Below are 22,698 nucleotides of genomic sequence, written 5' to 3' on the forward strand. Positions count from 1 at the left end.
ATTTCTAAGCACTTTTACAGGTCCCCTCTATAGGCAATGAGGAGAGAACTTTTCTAAGGGGCAAGTTAGCTCACCTGAAATCAATTTCAGAAGCCCATCTGTGCTGTCTACAGGAGAGAGAATATAGGCAACACGCAAGCCAGGGGCATTCTCCTAGGAAAGAGTGAGAGGGGAGGTTTTGGGACTAGGTGCTATGAATGCAAAGCATCTGCAAGGATTCAAGGGGAAACTGGGCAGTGCTTGACTGAGAGATCGAGCAGGGTACAGTCAGTCACAGCGTGCCACTGCTCAGGGAGGTTTCAGGGGCTCTCATTCATCATTTCAAAGTTTAGAACACTGACATAGAGCTGCTTGTGCTCCCAGGGAGACTCAGACATTTTCCTAGCAGTGGTCAAAGAGCCCCAGCCTCTGGTTTAGAGGCAGGATACTGGGCTAAATGCATCCTTAGTCTGATGGGAATTACTTTTCTTGTGTTCTTATGTAAGTTCTTATCTCCAGTTCCCAAACTGCAGCTCATAAATCAGGCACACTCTGTAGTTCTGGAAAATGTGAACAAGGAAACTGTTGATTTACAATTTGTTCCTGGTGAAATAAGTGCTGAGAAACAACACTACTCTCTTAAAACACCAAAACAAACCCACAAAAACAGCCTGTACAAAAAAAATGGCCAATGCCTATCACTGGGGTTTTCTTCTCAAAAGAACAACATAGTAAGGACTCAGATATTAGCTTACCTCTTGTACCAACCAATGCTAATAACTAAAATGCACATTTAATAGTTACACACATAACCAATAACGTATTTAGTGGTTTCCCACTGCTGTTTCATTACTTCTGTAATTAAAACATGGAATGGCTCCCTCAAATCAATATATAGGAATAACTGTACCCTAGGGCTCCCAAAACCTCAGATGTTCTTGCATTTGCAGTATAGTTGTGCTCTTTGGCAGTTCACTTGCTTCTTTGGAAATGCTACTTTGGCAAGAACATCTTTACACCCCACTAATAGCAGTTTGCACTTTTAACACAAAGCCTTCTAGGCAGGATCTCATCTCAGAATATAACTAACAATTAATTAAGATGTTCAGAGACGTGAAGTTTGGCAGACTCCTGCACGCTGCAAGCTTCTCCTTAGCACACTCTTAGTCATGCTGCAGTCCTATAATTAAACTACACTGCTTGTGGATCAAACACACTCTATATCTGTATTAAGATAATTCAACCTGTATTTCTTTCCTTAGGTATATGCTTATTCTTGCTGTGGTTCAAACAGTGCCAAAACTTCCTTGAGCACTGCAGTGGGGTAAGCTGTATTTGCCATTGCTCTGCTAAAGACTAGCAGTTGTTTGCTTTACAGGTTATTGACAATCACTGAAAGACTCTCCTTCCATGTAACCTCCAATGCTGACCACTACCAGACTGGTTTATGTAGATGACATCCCTATGTAGAGATTTCTGTTATCAGCTGGATATCACCATCAAGATACTCAAAAGCTAAGGACTCCTAACATATTCCTGGTTTGAATGTCAGTAACCTCATAGGAACAGAGAGTTGCCTAGGAACCACCCTTACCTGAAACCAGGTTAAGATATAAGCAAACAGAAGATTTCATTACCACATCCAAACCAGAAATTTAATTACACTGATTCTTAACAGAAGAGAGAGAGAAAGAGGAAAAAAAATCTGTTTCTGCTATGATCCAGAAAGCTTTTCTTTTCCTTTTTCTAGGAAAGCTAATCAATTAGTCACCTGATCACAGGCTGTGTCCATCTCCCTGACAGAAACCTCAGGTTGGGTTCACAGAGACTGCAAGTTTTCCATTTTGTTCAAACTTTTGAGATCCACTGAAGGAATAGGTGCAAGCTAGCAGAGAGCAGATGCAGATGAAGCAGAATATAAGGAGTAGATGAGGGAAAACAGGCAACACAGGATCTCACATTCCTCAGTCTGAGATCCTCACTCACTCAAGCAGTAACCCTGTGTTAGTGCAGCCATATTTTTGGGATGAAATGAAAGGCGAGTCACTGTAATGAAGCAGAGATCTGGCCTTTGCTCCTTTCCCTGAGAATATTTTGGCTGGTTATTCTCCACCTAACCCTTTTGGGTTTGTTTGGGTTTGGTTTGGTTTGTTTAGGACCAACAACAATTCTTCCTTATTTCATCCACTAATTAGGCCCATTTTAAATCATTTTTATTCTGCCTCAACCCTTTCCTGTTTTCAGGCAGGATATCAGCATGGTCCTTAGCCTACAGCAGAAAATGTTTTTGTGGGAACTCTTTCAATTTCACGGACTCTACTTTGCACTTTTCCTATCAACATTTACGGTCACATGTAATGAGAATGTTTACTTTTCTAAAGTCAATATGTAGGTGATAAAGATTTGTTAGTCTTCCCCCATGGTGATTACAGCAAATTCCTGTGTCAGACTCATGCTCTGTTTGCTCACTGTGTTGCTAATACCGATAAAATCACTTCTATGGCTGATAAAGTAAAATCAGGGGAAAAAAAATTTGCTAGTTTTTTTTTGTTTATTTGTTTTTTTGCCAAGTCATATTGTATTTGTATTGTTGAATTAAAAATAGGAATAAAAAAAAGTGTTCTAAAGCAAGTTGAAGGCTATGAGAACAGGGCTCTGTCTTTGCATCCTCCCAACATGTTCTTTTTGCTTCACAAGTTTATAGCAAATATTTAGGAATAATCTAATTGATCTGATTTATGCTACCCTGAACCTACACATATTATATACAGCATAACTACAAAATTAGTTGCCCAGACTAAGCATCAAGTCCTGGGTGCTCTGGAATTCTGTCCACTAAGTGTCTAGAGCATTCCATTAAGAAGAACAGATGGAACTTGAAAGAAGCTTTCCTCCTGAGTTCAGTGAGAACTGAAGATGAAATCTTTTAATTTAGTTTTATGATAACCAGCAGCGTTGGTGTGAACAGACCCTACTCTGTCCCAGCCCCTGGCCACGCATTCACCTTTCAAATCCTGCCTTCTGTTACACCATCTCAGTTGGTTTTTGTCATGTTACTTTAGAGTTCTAGCAGTTCTGCTGGCTTCACAGCACATGAAGCTGGATGATGTATATACACACATAAACAGATGGAAGCAAGACTTGCCTGCCTCAGTCTACAAAGTGCTGCTTGTGAATGATGAACCAGGTCCTAAATGGTAGTAAATAAGAGTTTATACTTAAAAGAACAGGTTTCCCTTATCTTGGGCAAACAGAATAACAGGGAATGATTGGAAAGGGTAAGGTTCAATTTACTGTTCTGTGTTTAAACTTCATTAAACTGGCAGAGAGTCCCTTAGGAAATGCTGCAGCCAGGCACAGGCAGTACAACAGGCTAATCACAGGCAGTGCAGAAAGGGAGAAATTTCTGAAGTCTATCATTTATTAAGGCCATTGTTGAATATATTTACTAAGAAATGTTTATCTATAAAAACAAAAATGTAGCACTTGGCACCATGGATGGATAGGAATGGGGGGGAGGGGGGAAGAGGCATATATTTACTACACAGAAATAATCTCTTTCTAGTTATGCAGTGTTGCGTCCTACACATATCCTGAGCTGTTTTCCAGGCAGCACTGAAAGCTGGTTTTGCTGAGTGATTCTATAGTCAGCAACACCAGAGTTTTTTATGCTCTGTTCATCACTGCGGTGTCCTAATCCAGCACTGCATTCTGTAAGCACAATCATTATATAATGGCTACGTCTGAACCATGGGACAGTGGAACACTTCTCATTTCTCAGTTCTAGGAGTATATCTTCTTTTATCCTGACTCAATGTTAATAGCTAATCATACATCATGCTGCTCCCTGCAACAGTTTCCACAGACGAAAAGCCAAGGAAAGTCTGAAACGAATCTGTCGCCCATCTAAATGGTTGGGGTGTCTTATGGGAAATACTTACCATGCAACCAAAGGATAGCCAATGCAACTAATATTTGTCATGTTCTACTACAGTGAAAGAGGCATATACTATAGACAAGGATTTCTGTTTATGTTTTGTATTCAAACACAAATTTGCTCAGCTTTTGCTAGAGAAGCAGCATGGAGCACTAGGTAGCAAACTGTGTGAGGTGCTGAAACTTTTGGAACAAAGATTGCAATCAAACATCCTGCAGGATGGATTTTTTTCTCACCAGTGACAGTTACCAAATAGTTATTAACCATGATCTTTATGTGAACAGTTTTTGCGGCCTTTACCTGCATGAAGTCTGGGAAAACCTTGAAGATAAAGAACAAGAACTTGCATCTGAATCAACTTCCAAAGGAGATGGTGTAGGCTGTGGAGACCTTACCTGTTGTTCCCACATCTTTAACTACCCTTGAACATCAATGCCAAATTACTTTAAATGTTGTAGTCCAGCCATGAGTTTGCAGGAAGTGGGTAAATTGGGCTTGCTATTGCTTGCTAGTATGGGCTGATAGCCTAGCTTCCATAATAGAAAGTTTATGTTGTCAAATGAGTGTTTGAGAGGAATCCAAAGATTGCTCAAAAATACATGTTATATAGCTTGCAGGGATGTTGAAGCTTCAAAGAAAAAAAGAGTGAATATAGGGTTCTGAAGCCTTCAGAAGTCTTTTATCTGGCTCCTGGCATCACTTCTGCCTTGTTTACATCCTGTGTACTGAATTTTATTCCTCAAACACAGGTTATCCAAGCACTAAGCCTTACTAGTGGTAATGGTGTGGTCATCTCTTCAGGACAGAAACAATTGAATGCCACCCTTGTGTTGTCTGACTGTGTAGTTGAACCAGTTTTGAGTGCCTGCATGCAGACTTTTAACAAGATGAGAAATTTAATTGGTCCTTGTGAAACACTAAAATTCAGTGGCTATCCTGTGTCACATCTGCTGGGTGCTAGAAAGCCTTCCAGCTTCCTGTCAGGCCTCTGTTTCACTATACCTCTAAAATAAGAAGACACAAAACAAGCCAAAGTAGACACAAAACAAACCAAAAACCAATGCTGTGCCTGTCTGAAATTTGTTAAAGTTGAAATAATTTTGGGTAGAGATTAAATTGCAACTCCTGAATGCTGAGTAGTGTCCTGTATAGACAGAAAATCCATTTGCAGCCTACCCTTTGAAAATACCAGACATCTCTCAAAAAAGTATTTACATATTGTGGGGGCATGGGTGAAAAAGGAAGGAAAATTTGCACTGATCTTCTGAATAATTTAAATCTGCATATTCTGAAGCAAACCAAAGAAATAAGTTCCTGACTTAGCAGATAACTTTTTGTCAGAAGTGGAGTGCAAATTATTCATTTCTATAGGAGTCTGAATATGATTTGTTAGTAATTCTGCCACATCACATTGGCAAAAGCAGTTTTCATTCTGCAAAGTGCTGTGTGTGCCCTCTATTGGAAATGATGGATTGCACTTTTAAATCTTAATCTCAAAGCTTGTTTTATGAATGCAATGACAGTCAATGAAGCCTTTGTATCCCAAAGTGCATGGAGGTAACATTCTGAAATAGTCAACATTTCATTATAGGCTGGCTTTCACATTATTATTAACTTGATGACTTTAATCTAGATTAAACACTAGCTAAAATAACACAGGTACTGATTACTATAGCAGTGTAATGCATTTTTCATTTCTTTTTAAAAAGCAAAAGTAAAAACTCACTCTGCCCTGCCTCTCTGGGAAAAGGTAGCAGCTGTACCCATTGTTGGCTTTGGAGCTGTGCAACTCAAAAATGAAGCTCATGTGCAAAAGGACAAAGACTGCATTAAAACCACCTTTCCGCCTCCTAAATTACGGGCTGTGTCAGGAGCCAACTCAACCCCACCATACCTGCAGTCACCTTGTAAGGTGCTTTGCCTTACAGAGTGCTCTGTGGCTGCCAGTGCATGGTGCTCAAGATCAGGAGTCAAGAGCATGGTCACAGGGCTGCCTGGGTGTTAAAGATTCTGGTTTTACCTCCTGTATTTTGCACTGTACCTAAATGTCACAGTGGGAATTTCATCCCCGCCTGAGTTGTGAAGGGTGCCTGCTCAAAGGTATTTGCTTTTGAAGGTGCTGAGTGAAAAATACCAGTGTTGGGTCACTGGCACTCTCTCAGGAAAGTCAAAATCAGTGGGCCAGAGGGGAAAAAATTCCAGCCATGGTCCCTTTGGTGGAAGTACCTAACTGGAACTGTTCTGGCAGGGGGATAAGCAAGGGATCTGATAAAAGCTGGGCCACTGGGAAAACCCGAGACACTCATGCTACTTGTGGAGAATAATATCTTGATAAAAGAAAACAATAGGATGATCTTATCAGTGTGATATCAACACAGAACTTCTCTGGAGAACAGGCTGAATTACTGAAGCTGATCAGAAAGATCCCATCTCTAAAGGTGATCAACTAAAAACATGCAAAACAGGATGCTCAAAACATGGATTTTGACTTTAAACTAAGTCTTACACAGTAGACTAAAATAAAGGAGAAAGACTCCTTTTAGCATTATCTGTGGTGAAATGAATGATTTATTCCATTAGTAATAAGAATTCACATGTTTCTCAGCACAATAGTGAATTCATTTGACTATTTGAAGGAAGAAATTTAGAAATGTTAAATTTCTTTTTTTTTTTATTTATAGTTAACAGAAAGCTTTAAATAGAAATTTGAAGTAAGATAGCTCAGGTTAAAGGCACAGTTATGAAATGTTGCTTTGCAAAGCAAACCCTTTCAAATTAGTTGTGGTTTTCTTTAATGCTATTCACATTAAAATTGCAATTCAGATGACAGTTGATTGAACCTCCTATACTGCTTCAGTCTTTCAGTATTTATAGCTTTTTAAAGATTGTTCCATCTACCTATTTTTTAAACAGTTTATTACTTAGATATATTTTGTACTCTTGATATTTACAATAGCTATTATTTAGAGTAGTCATCTGCGAACACTAAATATACGTGAAAAGGCAGACTTCCATAAAATGAAAAAACTAATAAAAATGCTCAAATAAGGGAATAGTAAAGGAGGCAGAATCTTTATATTAGCACTAGCTGTTGCTTGAGGAAATCGCAGAGACGTTCAAAGAGATACATCCTTCTGAATACCATGAAAGTAATTTGCCAGAAAAACAGTGTAGCTAAATGATTCATGTCCAGTGATAGCTAAGCCAAAGTGTAGTCCTTTTGGCTTCTGGCGTCCAGCTCCAAAACTAACTACTGAAAACAGCCTCAGGAATAGTAAACTATAGCAGACAGAGGATTAGAAAGGAATTAGAAGGGTTGGTATGGCCCTAAAATAGATCTATGCATTTTCTGTGTCACCAGAGGTTAAGGGGAATAATCAAAAAATATTTAAGCGGTCCTAGGAAGGACTTTTCTACTAGAAAAGACTAGGAAGTCTTTTCTACTTCAGTTCTAAATTGGAGAACATGATGGGAAGACAACTACCCTTGACCTAATCTTTAGTAGTGAAAATGAAGCATTCTCTCAGTCTGAAGAGTAGCTATAAGATAAATCTGAGCAATCCTTTCATTTTAAAAGCCTAAGGGTCATCATGTCCAGGTGGCATACCCAAGAACTCTGAAAGCACTTACAGATGAAGTGGTTAGGCCATTAGCAAAAACATGCAGCTTTTGTGTGAGACCTGACAGGTCAATATAGTGCACTTGTGTTTAAATTAGAACTCTACAGTGCTGTCTTCAGTCACTCGATAAGGGATTTACTCAAGACATTGGATTGAACAGGATAGCTCAGTGTAGTCTCATCCAAATGCCTCAGTATTTGCTAGAAGCCGGTATCAGGTCCTTAATTAACACCCATGATCTCTATGCTGAGGAAACTGAAAACACCCAAACTTTTAGGTCCAAATACTCTTGTGTATGCAGCCTAAATATGGCCTGAATGAGTTGCAGCGGGAGACTCCAGTGTGTGCTAATCCTGCCACTCCCTGAGCATGCTGGCAGCCACAGGAAGGAAACTCGGGTACAACAGCAGGAAGAGAGCCATACTCTAATGACATTCCCAGTTTGGATGATGGTGTTGGAGCATGCTGCAGCACACACCTACAGCTCAATTCAGGCAAAGCTTGAGTGAGGCAGTCACTAGAACACAGAAGCACTCTGTTTAGATTATATAAACCAAATACACACATGAAGCAGAGACCCTGCACCCCATCAATATGTCAACCACACTACAATAAACTACGTTACTGATTATGGTAGGAAAGGATCTCATTGGCAAAGTTTCTGCAAAGAGCCATTACCTCTTGCTGAGCTGGTATAAAATACTATCTTGATTTTGCCAAAATAACAAGAAAATAGAATTTATGTCAATTGTTCTTTAACATTTAAAATTCCTTAAATATTATCCTTCATGACAGATTGATAAAATAAAATATGAAACCTCTCTATCTCTTAAGGAAATCTGTTTAGCTGCTTAGTGCTCCAAATACGCAAGAGGTAGTATCTTCACTGCTGGGTACCCATTGTACTGTGATACCAGCAAGTATTGCAAAAAAGCCATTTATCTGTAGTTCATGTACTCCTAATGTCTTTACAAGGAAATCCCAATTGCAAATAGGGACTGTCTTCCAAATTGCATCATATGAAAGTGTCACAGCTTTCCCACAGACTGGTATTCATAAGCTATCATATAGTGATGCTTGGAAGGCCTTTCCAAAAAGTGAATTTGACAACTCTGGCCTTTATAATGGGAGAGAAGCCAGGCATTTTTTACAGAAAAGTAATTTAGTTAGATATTACATCACTTTTGTTCTCCCTTATTTAATTCTAAAGGTATTCCAAAATCAGGAGTTGATTTACTAAGCAACTCATAGTAAAATCATAGTAAGAACATTAACTTCAAATGATGTGAAGAGCTACAGTGGACTCTGTACTGGACATCACAAATTCAAATTATTTCTGTTAAGCCTGAACACACTAAACATGCTTTTGATACTTAGCTGTTGATTTAGTTATTCTTTCTTTAACTTTCCTAGATAGTTTTTGAAACAATTAATTATTTAGTGGCTTCCAATTCACTCATACAGCAAATCCATATCTCTGTAATAAAAAGAACATTCATTTTTAAGTAAATGCTGGATTCACTGTACAAATTGATTAGCAGTCTATGATCAAGCTCACAAAACTCACAAGGCATTGAAAGCATTAATATATAAATTCAAGATGATAAGTGTACACACACACATATGTACAAAATTGGTTAGATTCCTTAGCTATACAGAAATGGATAAACGGGTAATCATATTGGCTTCAGATGTAATGTTATCGCCTTCAATGACATTTTGTTCCAATACATTTAAAATCAGCCCCCAAAAGTAGCTGTAAAGGCAATCACAAACCCCAATTTAGTTTGATTCACATACTGGCAATGGTTTTTCAGACTGCAAGGAAGGCAGCTTGTTCAAAGCATCATTTTACCAGTACCTCAACACATCTTTACACAGTATGATCTCATTCCATAAAATTATATCAGTTCTTGAACTTGGTTATAATAGTGCTCCCCCATTTGAACAAGATTTCAAAATTAAATGAACTATTTAATTAACTGCTGCTGGTATTACATTTGTTTGACAAAACAGTAATGATTTGCATTGAACAAATGTGGCTGAAATCTACAGTCATCCTCTTTATGAGACCACGTAGTGTCAGTGAGACTTGTCATTAGTCTGCACACAGCTGCAAGCACAGTGTGGACCCTGCCATTAACCTGCTGGAGGCTCTTTCTCCTCAGCCAACTCCAGCATGACAGCACAGGACATGAGAATTGTGGTGCCCTTCCAGGAGGCACCTTGAGGTTTGGGTTGAAATACCGTACTGTTGAGCACTGAGTTTTAACCTGTTTCAGTTGCTCAGCCAGTGCGTCAGAGACCTAGGCAGAGGCATGAGCTCCGAATGCGATCATAGAAAACCATTAAAGGCTTAATTTTATGTTCTGAATCAGATCTTCTCTTATTCATAACATGCTATAAATATGTGAGCACTGAGTCTAGGATGAGATAGTTTTACAAGGAGGAAGTAAGATAAGGAGTAGGAAAGGGGAGGGAGAAGGAAACATTTTAATTTCTTATATAGGTCTGTCTATTTAGGCCTCCTTCTTTCTCTTCATGGGGAGAGAGAGATTTTGAATACAGTGACTGTTTAAAACTGTACAATATCAAGACATTATATACATTGCAGTATGTTTTATGTATATTCTCTGGGTAAGTTTATTTTTTCACTAGTGGAATGAGCTTGCAGTTTTCTGGAGTCACAAGAGGTCACTCAGACCTTTCCTGTTCAATCCTGAGTAAGATTAATTCAAGAAACAGCTATGTACCTTAAAATCAAAGCATTTTCAGTTCACTGCATACACTGGTTTTCACACAGACTTGTGTTTTTCCCCATGTCTCTCCTCCCTCTCCAGTAAGCTTACACTTCACTCCACCATGCCCAATATAGGAATAAGAGCAGGGAAATGCTTCTATTCCTGTCTTTGCCACTGACTCACTGTATAGTTTCTTAAGCATTTGCATCTTGCATTTGGATCCTCTTGTATCTAAGAAGATGAATGTGGCTGTTGATGTTTTCTTTAGGAGAAGAGCATTCACGATGTGTGTATTCTGTTGTGTTTAATAAGGATTGAGTGTGCATTGCAACCTTCCTGTCAGTGAGGATATGAGTAGGGCTTCTGACTTCTACGCAGATGCCTACTTTAATTACAACTGTAGGAAATTAATTTTTTAAGATATCTACCTCTCAGACAGATTTTACTTCAGCCAACAGACATAAAAATTTGAGGTAGGGCATTTGCATAAAAAATATGCACACAAACCAGCATGATCACGTATGCTCCCCTTTATAATGCATGCTGAAAAGGAGCTATTTATAGAGTATAATGAGATCCTGGGAACTGGAGGTACGCAGAGACACTGAAAACAGTTGTTTTTATAAGAATAATACTAGCTCTCTTCCACTGCAGAGCCCTGAAGCACTACTATCTGCTGAATATGCAAAAGCATTGCTCTTTCCTTCTCAATACTATATTGCCTTAATTCCATGTACTGTCCCTTACAATTCTTCACAACTATATTCTGCTCTTCAGGGATATTTGATCGATTGTTGAATGAAAGTAAATTTATTGAGTCAGATTAGCAAGTGTGTAAATAATCCTTGCAAACTAAGATTTAGTCCTTAGTATTGGAACGGCAATCAGAGACCTACTATGGTTTGCAGATGTTGGCAAAATCCATGTATGTGGAACTACAAACGATTCTAAATAAGTCAAGGTGTGGAGCTGGCTGTTATCTTACAGCCTATGCTATTTGATCAGCTACTACTCTTTGAACAAAGTATATATATTATCTTAGAGAAGATTCTAGATGAATTGTTTGAATTGTTAGGCTTATAGACAAACTCATGAACAAGAAACATATTCCAATTTTCAGTGTCACAGCAGGAATAACACAGTGGGCTGCATTATGAAGACTGTGGTCTCCAAGGCACGAAGCAACTAGAATCTTAAAAAACATGACCAAATGTTAACAATCTGTTATGAACGTGAAAAACCCAGTTAGTTTTTCTGTAAATATGCTGAGTTTTACAGGCTGAGCTGCTGGCTCTGCTGTTCAAAATTTGTTTTAAAGATTTCCAGTCTCTATTCTAATTACCAAGAATATTGTAACAGTAGTTTTAATTAGGAGGCAAAAAGAAAATATAAAATACCTCATCTAAAACCAAGTACCCATTTGGTGTCTTAATTAATGATATGAGCTGATATTTTCTATTCAGATCCCAATCTTTTTTCTCATGACAGGATTACTGGATAAATTCTTCCAAAATAAAGGCTTGTAACCTATTTGCATTAGGATAATTTTTTGAAAGCAGGTTGCAAATATATGCAAGGCATGTATATGACAACACACATATTATTATAACAGCAAATAGAAGACTGTTGAAATACATCCAGAAACACCTCTAGCTGAAAATAAAGGGGCAGGTTTTGGGCGCTTGTGTCTGAGGAAATGCATGAACAACCTTCTGCTAAAATGCAGAACTATAGATGTGTTAGGTTTCTACTGTTTTGGTAAAACCCCCCCAAAATAGCAAAATACTGTTTTGGTGAAAAACACAGCTTCTAATACCCAGATTTGGTATCATTCTCAATGTAAGCAGACGCAAAGCGCTATCCTGCTCTTTAAGAAACCTGAAATACGGTCGTGGTCTCCAAAAGGAGATTCTTGGAAAGCGCCAGATGCTCGTCCCTAACCCTTCGGCACCTGCACACTGAAGAAGAAAAAGGCTCTTCCCAGGGTGATGCTCAGGGAAGTCTCCCTCCGTGCCATTACGAAGGTCGCTCGAGCCTTTCCACGCCACTCTCCCCCGGCAGCCAGCTCCATCGGAACGCCGGCTCGCCTCTCTGCTCCCTCTGGGCGCGCGGCACGCGGAAAGTTGCTGCTCGTCCATCCCGGCGCTGCGGACAGAGAGCCGCGGGACCCCGGGCACGCCGCCGCCCCCCGCCCGCCCCGCGCTGCCGCCGCAGCGGGAGGGTCCCTTCCTCGGAAGGAGCCGCTGCGAGGCGAGGGCGGGCGGCCCCGCACCGGCGCGGTGAGTAGACCCGGGGCAGCCCGCCTCCCTCGCGGGGGGAACTGAGGCAGGCGGCGGCGGACGGAGATGCCCCCGCGGGCGGGCGCCCTCCCAACCACGGACCGGCGCCGGCTGCCAGGGGTCCCGCCGGCCCCTCGGGGAGCGTTGCGCCGGCGGCAGCGACAGGAGGAGCGCCCCTGATGGGGAACGCGGCAGAGGGGGGCGGCCCGCAGGCGCTGCAGGTCCTCACCGGGTGCCTCCTGGGCGCCCTGGTGCTGAGCACGCTGGTGGGCAACGCGCTGGTGTGCCTGGCCGTGCTGCGCTTCCGACACCTGCGTGCCAAGGTCACCAACTGGTTCGTGCTGTCGCTGGCCGTTTCGGACCTCTGCGTGGCCCTCCTGGTGATGCCCTGGAAGGCAGTCACTGAAGTGGCTGACGGCTCCTGGCTCTTTGGCAGCCGCTTTTGTGACACCTGGGTGGCCTTCGACATCATGTGCTCCACTGCCTCCATCCTCCACCTCTGCATCATCAGTCTGGACAGGTACTGGGCCATTGCCAGTCCCTTTCGCTATGAGCGCAGGATGACACAGGGCCTTGCCTGTGCCATGATAGCCACAGCCTGGGCTCTCTCCATCCTCATCTCCTTCATCCCAGTGCAGCTACACTGGCATAAAGCCAAAGAGGGAAGATATCCAGGCTCCTGGCTGCCTGGGACACCCCGCTGTGATGTCAGCCTGAATCGTACTTATGCCATCACCTCTTCACTTATCAGCTTCTATATTCCCGTGGCCATCATGATCATCACCTATACCAGGATCTATCGAATTGCCCAGGCCCAGATCCGCCGTATCTCTACCCTCGAGAGAGCAGGGGGGCAATGGCCAGCTCATGGCAAGGAGCCGACCTCCTCCCTGCGGAGTTCCCTGCGCAAGGAGACCAAGGTGCTGCAGACTGTCTCAATCATAATGGGAGTCTTCGTTTGCTGCTGGCTGCCCTTCTTTCTGCTCAATTGCCTGCTGCCTTTCTGCCAACCTGAGCTCAAGAGAGACCATGAAGGACAGTTACCATGTGTTGGCCAAACCACCTTCAATGTCTTTGTGTGGTTTGGCTGGGCCAACTCCTCAGTGAACCCAGTGATCTATGCTTTCAATGCAGACTTCAGGCGGGCTTTCAGCAATCTCCTAGGCTGCCGGTGCTTCTGCTGTGGCACACCTGGATCCACTGTGGAGAGGGTCAACTTCAGCAATGAGCTGGTTTCCTATCACCATGACACCACCTGCCAGAAGGGAGGACCTGCCTCGTCATCAGTACCCCCTCCTGCCATCACTGCCTGGGTGCAGCCCACACCCCACGCCATAAACCTTCAGGGAGAGGACAGCAGTGAGGAGTTTTCTATGGAGAAGGGGCCTGTGACCTCCCAGTCACAGCCTGCCCCTGGCAGCAGCCCCAAGAGTTGTCAGGTGCCAGCTGTTTTGCAGTTGGATTGCAAAGCAGAGCTATCTCTGGAAACTATTACCCACTGTACAGGGCTTGGTCAGTGTCAGGGACCCCATCACTCTGTTCCAGAGGGGTAAGAGATTACGTGTTCCTCACACACAGAGCCATCCCACAGGGAGAGCTCACTCTGACTCCACGTAAGTTACAACCATCCCACAGCAAAAAAAAAATCCCATCCCAAAGCAATGGAAACCTGTTGCTCTTACCGCAGAGGGGTGATGGGAATATGAAGTCCATTCCAAAAGGATCTAGCAGACACATATTAACCTCTTCCCATGGCCATCTTCACCCTTTACTCTTTTGCAGTCAGAAGACATTTCCCATGCATTTGTTTACCCTCACTCTTCAATCAAACTTCTGATATTTATTAAGAATAGTGAGGTAATTAGATCAAAATGAAAACAACTCATAGTTTGAGACTATAATAGATAAATTAATCTTAGATTTAGTTAAAATCCCATTCTCTGCCTCCCTGTTTCACATCATACGATGTGCATAGTTCTGATCTTAAAGGTTTGTGTTTGGTTTCATTTCTGTGTGTTTATTTCAAAGCCTTGTGGATTTACAAATTGAATCTGTGTTTAGGCTCTTAAATAGAATCTACTCTATTAAAACATCACTATCTTATGGTGAGTCAAAAGACTGCCCAAAACCCTGGGAAATTAAGTTGATTTAATGTTAAGACACCAAACACAATTTCAGGTACCCAGCTTTGGTATTCCAGCTTAATGATATTGACCTAGGATCTTCCTCATCCTCAAATGTTAGAAAATGTAGTATAGTGGGATGGTGCTTGAGAACTAACACTATAACTCCAGAGAAATTTAAACTATCAGCTGAGGCAGCTTCAATCCTTCCTTTCTCCTGCTAGCTCAGGCAGCTAATCCTTCCAGAAAGCGAGCTGGTCCACAAAACAAAAACTGTCCATATCATCTCTCTGAACACATTTCACTACTTGTAGACATGAACAGCAACAAAAAGCAGAACAAATGGGCATTGAATGGCTTGCAGGAGAGAAAATACTGGGGAACATTGATGGTCATTTCTGTATGTGTGAAAGGGCTCAGCAAATATTAAGGGAGTACAGCAACACCTCACTGTCCTCCACTTCCGTGTCCACCACTGAAGAGTTCTGCTACTGACCATCATTAATCCATTTTTTTGGCCTTTGCCTACAATTGAGTTCATGGACCTTGATTCATCTAAGGAAGATGAAGATGCAACTGTCCAGAAAGAGACATAAAAAATGCTTACAATTCAAGAGTTTTCTTGAACTTCCAGTCTCGTAGATGGTATAGTTGGTATATTTCAGAACAGTGCTGAAAAGCCAGTTGCTGATCACTCTCCTCTCAGTGATCCTTCTCCCCGTGAATTTTAACTGTGTGTAGTCCTTAAATTCCTGCATGTATTTCACCCCCCTCCTCTCCACTTGCATTAATTCTTATGGGAAAAAATGCTTCTGCTAACCTACTTTTTACTGGAATGTGTCCTTGATGGTTAGCTGGCCATGACTGCAATCTGTTCTTCATGGCCAGAAGTGGCAAGATGAGAGGTAATGGGCTTAACTGTAAGGAAGACCAAGGCAAGACTTCAGAAAAACTTTCTAAGAAGCAGATAATTAGCACTGCAGTAGATTGCCAAGAGAAGTTATGACATCTCTCAATAAAAGTCTCGAAGATGACATTGCTAAATGTCTGTCAGAAATGACACTGATATTGTTAATCCTGTCTTGGGGAAGTGGCATAGCATCTCTTGAGATCTGTTCTAGTCCTGCTTCACTATGACAACACAACTCCTTAAGCATTAAGCTTAAAATGTTTGGTTATTTATTATGTTTGCATGCAATGATTTTTAGCTATTTTCTTGAAAGCAAAAAAGCATACAGATAAGAACTTTGAGGCCCCATTGGTGTATTTCCTTTCTTCTCTTAATGATTACCCATATTTCTTAACATTTAACAACTATCATTCAAGCATGCTTAGAGCCTTTTCTGGAAAGAAACTCCAAAATAAACTTAATATTTCTTTAAAAGAGGTACAAGATGTACCTCTCTGTACATAGGGTGGGTTGGTTTTTTTTTTGTTTGGTTCCCTTTGGTTATTTTTAGGTGATTGTATGTGAGCTATACATGGATTCAGATGCTAAAGGGTCAGTGAATTTGTGAGACGATATTTCTTGCTCTATTTCTTCTTCCTTACACAAACCAGAAACATGTATTATAAGAGCATCAGCATCTTTTATCTCCTAAAAAAAAAATCAATAGAATGTTACAGCTGTAAGAGACTTCTTATCTCACCCCCTCCAGACAAAAGCCCATCCTGGGGATATACTGACATACTTGATAAGATACAATCCTGAAGTGTAACTCCCTCACTGCCTGCTACACTTCTCTTTCTGTTGCAAGAGCTTCAGCTGGCTCCATCCCTCAGAGGGCTATCTCCCTCTGCCCACACACATCTTTCTTCTTGTGGGCAGGCTGTCTCTGGAACAAGAGACACACATGTACAGGAGCAATTTGTTGTGGGTTTCTTTTAGTGTGTGTACAGTGATAAAAGCTGTTAATCAGAATCACAGGATGACTTGGGTTGGAAGGGAAACTGCCATGATCACAGACACTTCCCACTAGACCAGGTTGCCCAAAGCCCCATCCAACCTGACCTTAAACACTGCCAGGGATGGGGCAGCCACAGCTTCTCTGGGCAACCTGTGCCAGTGTCTCACCACCCTCACAGTAAAGAACTTCTTCCTAACACTTAATCTAAATCTCTCCTCTTTCTTTGTCCTGTCACTACATGGCCTTGTAAAAAGTCACTCTCCAGCTTTTTTGTAGACCCCCTTTAGGTACTGAAATGCTACTATAAGGTCTCCCCGGAGCCTTCTCTTCTCCAGGCTGAACAAGCCCAGCTCTCTCAGCCTGTCTCCATAGCAGAGGTCCTCTAGCCCTGTGATCAACTTTGTGCCCTCATCTAGACTCGCTCTAACAGCTCCACATCCCTCTTGTGTTGGGGCTCCAGAGCTGGACATAGGACTGCAGGGGGGCTTCTCATCAGAACAAGAGCAGAGGGGCAGAATCACCTCCCTTGACCTGCTGGCCATGCTTCTATTGATGCAGCCTGGCATACAGTTGGCTTTCTGGGCTGTAAGTGCACACTTCTGGCTCATGTTGAGCTTTTTGTCAACCAACACCACCAAGTCCTTCTCCTCAGAGCTACTCTCAATGCATTCTTCACCCAGCCTGTATTTGTGCTTGGAATTGCCCTGACCCACGTGCAGGACCTTGCACTTAACCTTGTAGAACTTCATCAGGTTTGCACAAACCCTCCTCGCAAGTGTGCCCAGGTCCCTCTGGATAGCATCCCTTTTTCTCTAGTGTGTTAACTGCACCACACAGCTTGATGTCATCAGCAAACTTGCTGAGGGTGCACTTGATCTCTCTGTCCATGTCACTTAACAAAGATGCTAAACAGTGCCAGTCCCAATACCAGCCCCTGAGGAATACCACTCATCACTGATCTCCACTTGGACATTTCTTGAGCTGTTGACCGCTACCCCCTGGATGCAACCATCCAGCCAATTCCTTACCCACCAAGTGATCCCTTTCCAGGCTCTGCGTACCTCTTGCTAGCACTGGCATCAAACTGGTAGGGAGTGGGATGAATTGAGATTCCCCTACCCCAGTAACTTTAAATCCCTCTTCACCAGTTTGGCAAGTCTATGACTGAAGATGCTCTTCCCCTTCTCTGACAGATCCCCCCATCAGCTCCCACAGACCAGGCTTCTCAAAGCAGGTCCCATGCTCTAAGTAACTGAACCCCTGGTTGTGTCAGGAATCAATGGAAGGGAAAAGTTTACATTCTCACAAGGTTCGAACTGCCTTTGAGAGCTGTAGTCTGTATGAGAGAAGTAGTCTCGAATTACCACAGTGAGTGATGAAAACTTAGCGTATGACAGAGTGGGTGGCAGAAATCAGGCAAAGAATATATTTGAATAATCTTTTTTCTTAATAATAATCAGAAATGCATGGTAGCTTTGATTTATGAAACTGTATTTGTGTTAAGAATGGAAAAAGCTATTTGTATCAGTGCCTGTGGCTATAGTTTAACTAAGGTTCATTAATAGGTCAGATTGCACCTGAAAATAAATGGATTTTTACCTGAGGATAAAACCCCTGGTCTTTACTGAAGCTTTTTAAAGGGACAGTTTAAAATTGCTCTTTGTAAGTAATGCTGGAAATAATTGTTTGTACCTAATTGGTAATGGTCATTACTGATGTGTAGATGATACATGCTACAATAATTTACATCTGTAAGTTCAATTATAGTAAATGTCATGTTCAAGGCTGCAATAAATTTCAGAAATCGCTTCTTATAAGTAGCCTATTACTGAAGGTACTTCATAGGAAAGCTACACCACCTAGCCCTTCAGGATACATCTTCTGCTGTTGCTGATTTAATAACATGAATATTGATATTGTATGTATATTTATTTTCCTAGCCTGGGAGGGCTCCTCATTGTTAAGCTTTCCGCAGACCACGCAGATCTGTGAGCAAAACTGGTTTTCCCAGGGTTTTTTCTCTAGTGATTTCTAGGGTAAGCAGCTGTGTTAGATCGCACGAGATTCGATTAGCATCATTGGGTTCAAGTCTGATGAGATATAATCAAACTGTTACAAAAAAATCCAAAGGTTTACTTCAGCAGAAATTGAGAGATAAAGTTGTTGCCTATCCACATTATTGCGGCTACTCAAAAGAAAACTCCTTCCAAAGCAAAAACTTGGTGGCACTTTCTAATCCATTTCTGGGTCGCAACTTTCTTGGCTTGGCAAAGTAAAGTGAAATGAGTTTTCGGGAGATCTATGGCTACTCCTCAAACACACTTTTTATAACTCAGATCATCAAATCTACATATTTCACCACAATATGTGTATTTAACTGACTAAAAACAGTTGACAGAAACTGGCAGTTCACTAGTCATTCCGCACATACACCACCATTAACAGTGACCTAAAACATAGCTTTAAAATAGCCTTTGTGTCAAAACACTTCAACCTCACAGATACCTTATCTAAACACTCTTATTAGCCAGTATCTAACCATCCAAATAAAAACATGTTCCAGCTTAGTGAAGTACAAATGATGGGGCTTTACAATGTTTACCAAATGCACCTTTGTTCAAATAATTCCCACTCCCTTTCCTTTTGTCAGTCTACAAAGGTCTTAACCTGCTACAGCTCCTATTTATCACACAGCTAAAATTAATACAAACTTTTTGCAGTCAAATAAAAGCTTATGTAGCTGAGTTGCCATTGCAGCCCTTCTCACTATTACATCACACATGAGAAATTGGGATAATGTGTCTGTAGGTGCCTGGGGTGGCTGTAGCGATGCTTATCCAGATGAGAGCTTTTCCCCTCTGTCAGATTTCTCTGAAACTTCATTGGGTTTAAAAGTTAAGCATGGGGGTAAACAGAGACAGATAGGCATGTGTGCATGCCTTCTTAGACAACTGGGCTAGAAAGTGTTCTTCAAGGAAAAGCACATAAACCTCAAGGCAGGGCTACCTGGAGGTGGAGATATAGCAGGGCAAGGACAAGAACTTCCTCGTGAAGGACCACAGCTGGTCTCACCATCCCCTGTGGCAGAGGTGCCAGGTGGTAATTCAGTAACCAGCCATCAGGTGTTGCTACTCAAAACTAATGTAGTGTCACCAGTTACTTACATGCAACATCTCTGTAGCAAAAGGCAACAGCAGAACAGCAAAGAGGGACTTAAACATCTTTATTCCTAAGCAATATTTTAAAAAGATTCACTTGAAACACATGCACATCCTTGACATTATGCTTACATTTTTTGTGTTGTGCATAGCTTATCTACTTGCCATGTCATTTATGTAGGGCTTAATTTTGCATTACACAAATACTGTCGGAGACTGCCATGCACTTTAAGAAGATTGTTACAGTTACAGCACTGCCTTTACATGCGTCAGTTCCAGGAATGAGAAGGGATTGAAAAAGCATGTGTCATTTGGCTTGAGGAAACATAAAGCCTTGGGACAATTCTGCAATTCAAACCATAACAGAAAAATACATTCTCAAAGAAACCCCCCATTAGCAAAACCCTAATAAACAAAACCTAAAAAAGACTTGATTTGCTTCCCGTCCCCCCCTCCCCTAGGACTGGAAGTCTACTCAGGTATCCAAACTGCAGGGTGTCATGGTTTAAGCTACTGCTGAACCCAGGACACAGGGAAAACCTTCCACCTTCCCCGTCTTCTTCCTCTTTCACAGATGTGGATATTGCAGAGGGGTGTTAGTCCTTATATGCTGCAAAACATTTTCATGGCATCAGAAAAATACTCTTTTTCCAAAATTAGTCTTCACTCATCCTCCTTTTATTTCTTGCAAAATTGTTGTAACTCATTTTGTTGAGTTGAATACAGACTGAACAACACTGTGGCCTTAGAAACTCCATCCAAATATATGTACAAATAAAAAATGAATGAAATGGTTCTGATTTAGCAACTATTACATATAATTGCTATGATAAAGGTTAAAGAAACCCAAACCAACCTCATCCATAAGTTAGGTGTAACTTTAATAAATGATGAATTCAGTGGAGATATCAATGTCAGGAAAAATAAGATCATACCTTAACTGTGTATATTTTTTCTGATGCTAAGCTGATGCCTTAATATTTCAGTTAAGCTTTAATTGCAGTGAGAAACAGCTGACCTAGGTAGCAAAGAGAGAAATCTGTTATACAACTTGGTTGTCAGCAGCATCTGTTGTATTGCCTTTGCCAAAATCATGCCTCTTGTGCTAGATTTCAGATAATGCACCTACACACACCATGTTAAGTATATTTCAATCAGTCGAATATTCCTCAGTAAAAATTCGTTTCAGGAAAAACTCACTATTCTTCATAAACTGTTTTTCCCCATCACCTGGGAGGGTGAAGTGGCTTTCTGGGTGTTAAGCACTATCAGTCCAATCCCCCTGGACTCCGATGTATTTAAGGGGTTTCAACACCATGGTTACAAACTCCCATCACACAACTCTAAACTTTAACTCATTGTTATAATTTAACTCACTTTCCTGAACCCTTTCACCTTTCCTACTGCAAAGGGACATACAGCAGGATGCACGCCCTGGGGTTGGACTGTTCCTCAGATTTCCAGTTCTCTTAAGACTGAATTTGCATTTACACCAAAGAAAGGCACAAAGATGTTAAAGTAATGAACTTTTCTAGCATATTTGGCTTGAAAAGCTTACAGCAATCCTGATCTGAGCTGGTTATCCCTCTTCAGTCCCCTACCTGTGTCTAAACATTCAAGGCATTTTAGAAAATCCAGGGCTTATGCTTGCATTTTATGTTTTTTTTCTAGATTAACTACTACACGATATGTAGACTGCCTATCAGTGACACTACTGACAGCAATAAATGAAGAGTGGACATGTATGAAGGATTTTTATATGCATAGCATAAAGTGAATGAAAATGCTAAGGAAAATACAGGTTTGTCTTTATCCAGAGAGAAAGAATTTACTCTTGAGTCAGTTTTATTTTAGTTTAGGTAGTGAGAAGACATTTCCATTTGTAAAATCTGCAGAAACTGTTGCTAGGTTCCCCCTTTTTTTTAAGGATCATTTTCATAGTTTTTTGCAGTTCAATATTTTAATATATTTTTAAGTAAATTCATCTTTGCATCCATCCTCAGTGAGAACACATCATTTCACTCTTTTCATATTTAAATCTGAACTAGCTGAATGGAATTTATATACACTGTTTCATGGGCTCAAACCTTGTGATGACTACCACATGAAAACTAACTAACTACACCTTGCAACTAAGCAATTTGACTGAGCTTCTATTGCAGTTAGCGGAGATCTGAGCCAGACAGTCAAGCATGTCCAGAGCGCTTTATTGGACCAGGTCTTGGTTTAGACCCAGCTGGTAACTCAGCACCACACAGTTGCTTACCCTCCACCTTCCCCTCTCTGGGTGGGATGGGAAGGAGAATCAAAAGAATGTAAACCCCACAGGTTGAGATAGGAACAGTTTAATCACTAAAATAAAGTAAAACATAGTGATAATAGAAAGAATACCAATACTAATGAAACAAGAGAAAAAATAAAAGCTCAGAAAACACAACTGATGCACAATACAATTGTCACCATCTACTGACCGATACCCAGTCTGACCCAAGAAGTGATCTGGGCTTTCCGGGTGACTGCCCCCAGTTTATATACTTGGCATGAAGTGCTGTGGTATGGAATACCCCTTTGGTTAGTTTGGGTTAGGTGTCTTGTCTCTGCTTCCTCCTGCTTCTTGTGCCCCTCCTCACTGGCAGAGCATGAGATACTGAAAAGTCCTTGATTGCAGTAAGCATTACTTAACAACAGCTAAACCACTGGTGTGTTATCAGCATTGCTCTCAGGCTAAAGCCAAAACACAGCACTGCACCAGCTACTAGGAAGAAAACTGTTACAGCTGACACCAGGACATGGAGGTACCTGCTTCAGGATTAAAGGAACAACTCCCTAACCTCTGACTAGATGAAGGAGTAAAAAAAGCCAGTGTTGTGGGATAGTAACAGACAGGGGATAACAAGATCAAGTGTGCACAGTAGTTGCAAACTTTTGCAGTTGGTAACAAAGTTGAATCAGTC

At 41.3% G+C, this 22,698-nt stretch overlaps 1 protein-coding gene across 1 annotated transcript; it reads left to right on the forward strand.

Annotated features, from left to right (window-relative positions):
* Window positions 1–12,395: 12,395 nt before the first annotated feature.
* On the forward strand, window positions 12,396–16,311 carry LOC134164069 (D(1) dopamine receptor-like). Its single transcript, XM_062619473.1, has one exon. The coding sequence runs from the start codon at window positions 12,736–12,738 to the stop codon at window positions 14,107–14,109; it is 1,374 nt and encodes a 457-aa protein (XP_062475457.1). The 5' UTR covers window positions 12,396–12,735; the 3' UTR covers window positions 14,110–16,311.
* Window positions 16,312–22,698: the final 6,387 nt, after the last annotated feature.

The sequence above is a fragment of the Pezoporus occidentalis genome, unplaced genomic scaffold (genome assembly GCF_034315485.1).
Source record: "Pezoporus occidentalis ecotype Australia unplaced genomic scaffold, CSIRO_AGI_Poc_V1 ctg210, whole genome shotgun sequence".
Classification (NCBI taxonomy): Eukaryota; Metazoa; Chordata; class Aves; order Psittaciformes; family Psittacidae; genus Pezoporus; species Pezoporus occidentalis.

Excerpts from the sequence above, each read along its gene's own strand:
- LOC134164069 (XM_062619473.1), top strand. The coding sequence starts at position 12,736 with ATGGGGAACGCGGCAGAGGGGGGCGGCCCGCAGGCGCTGCAGGTCCTC.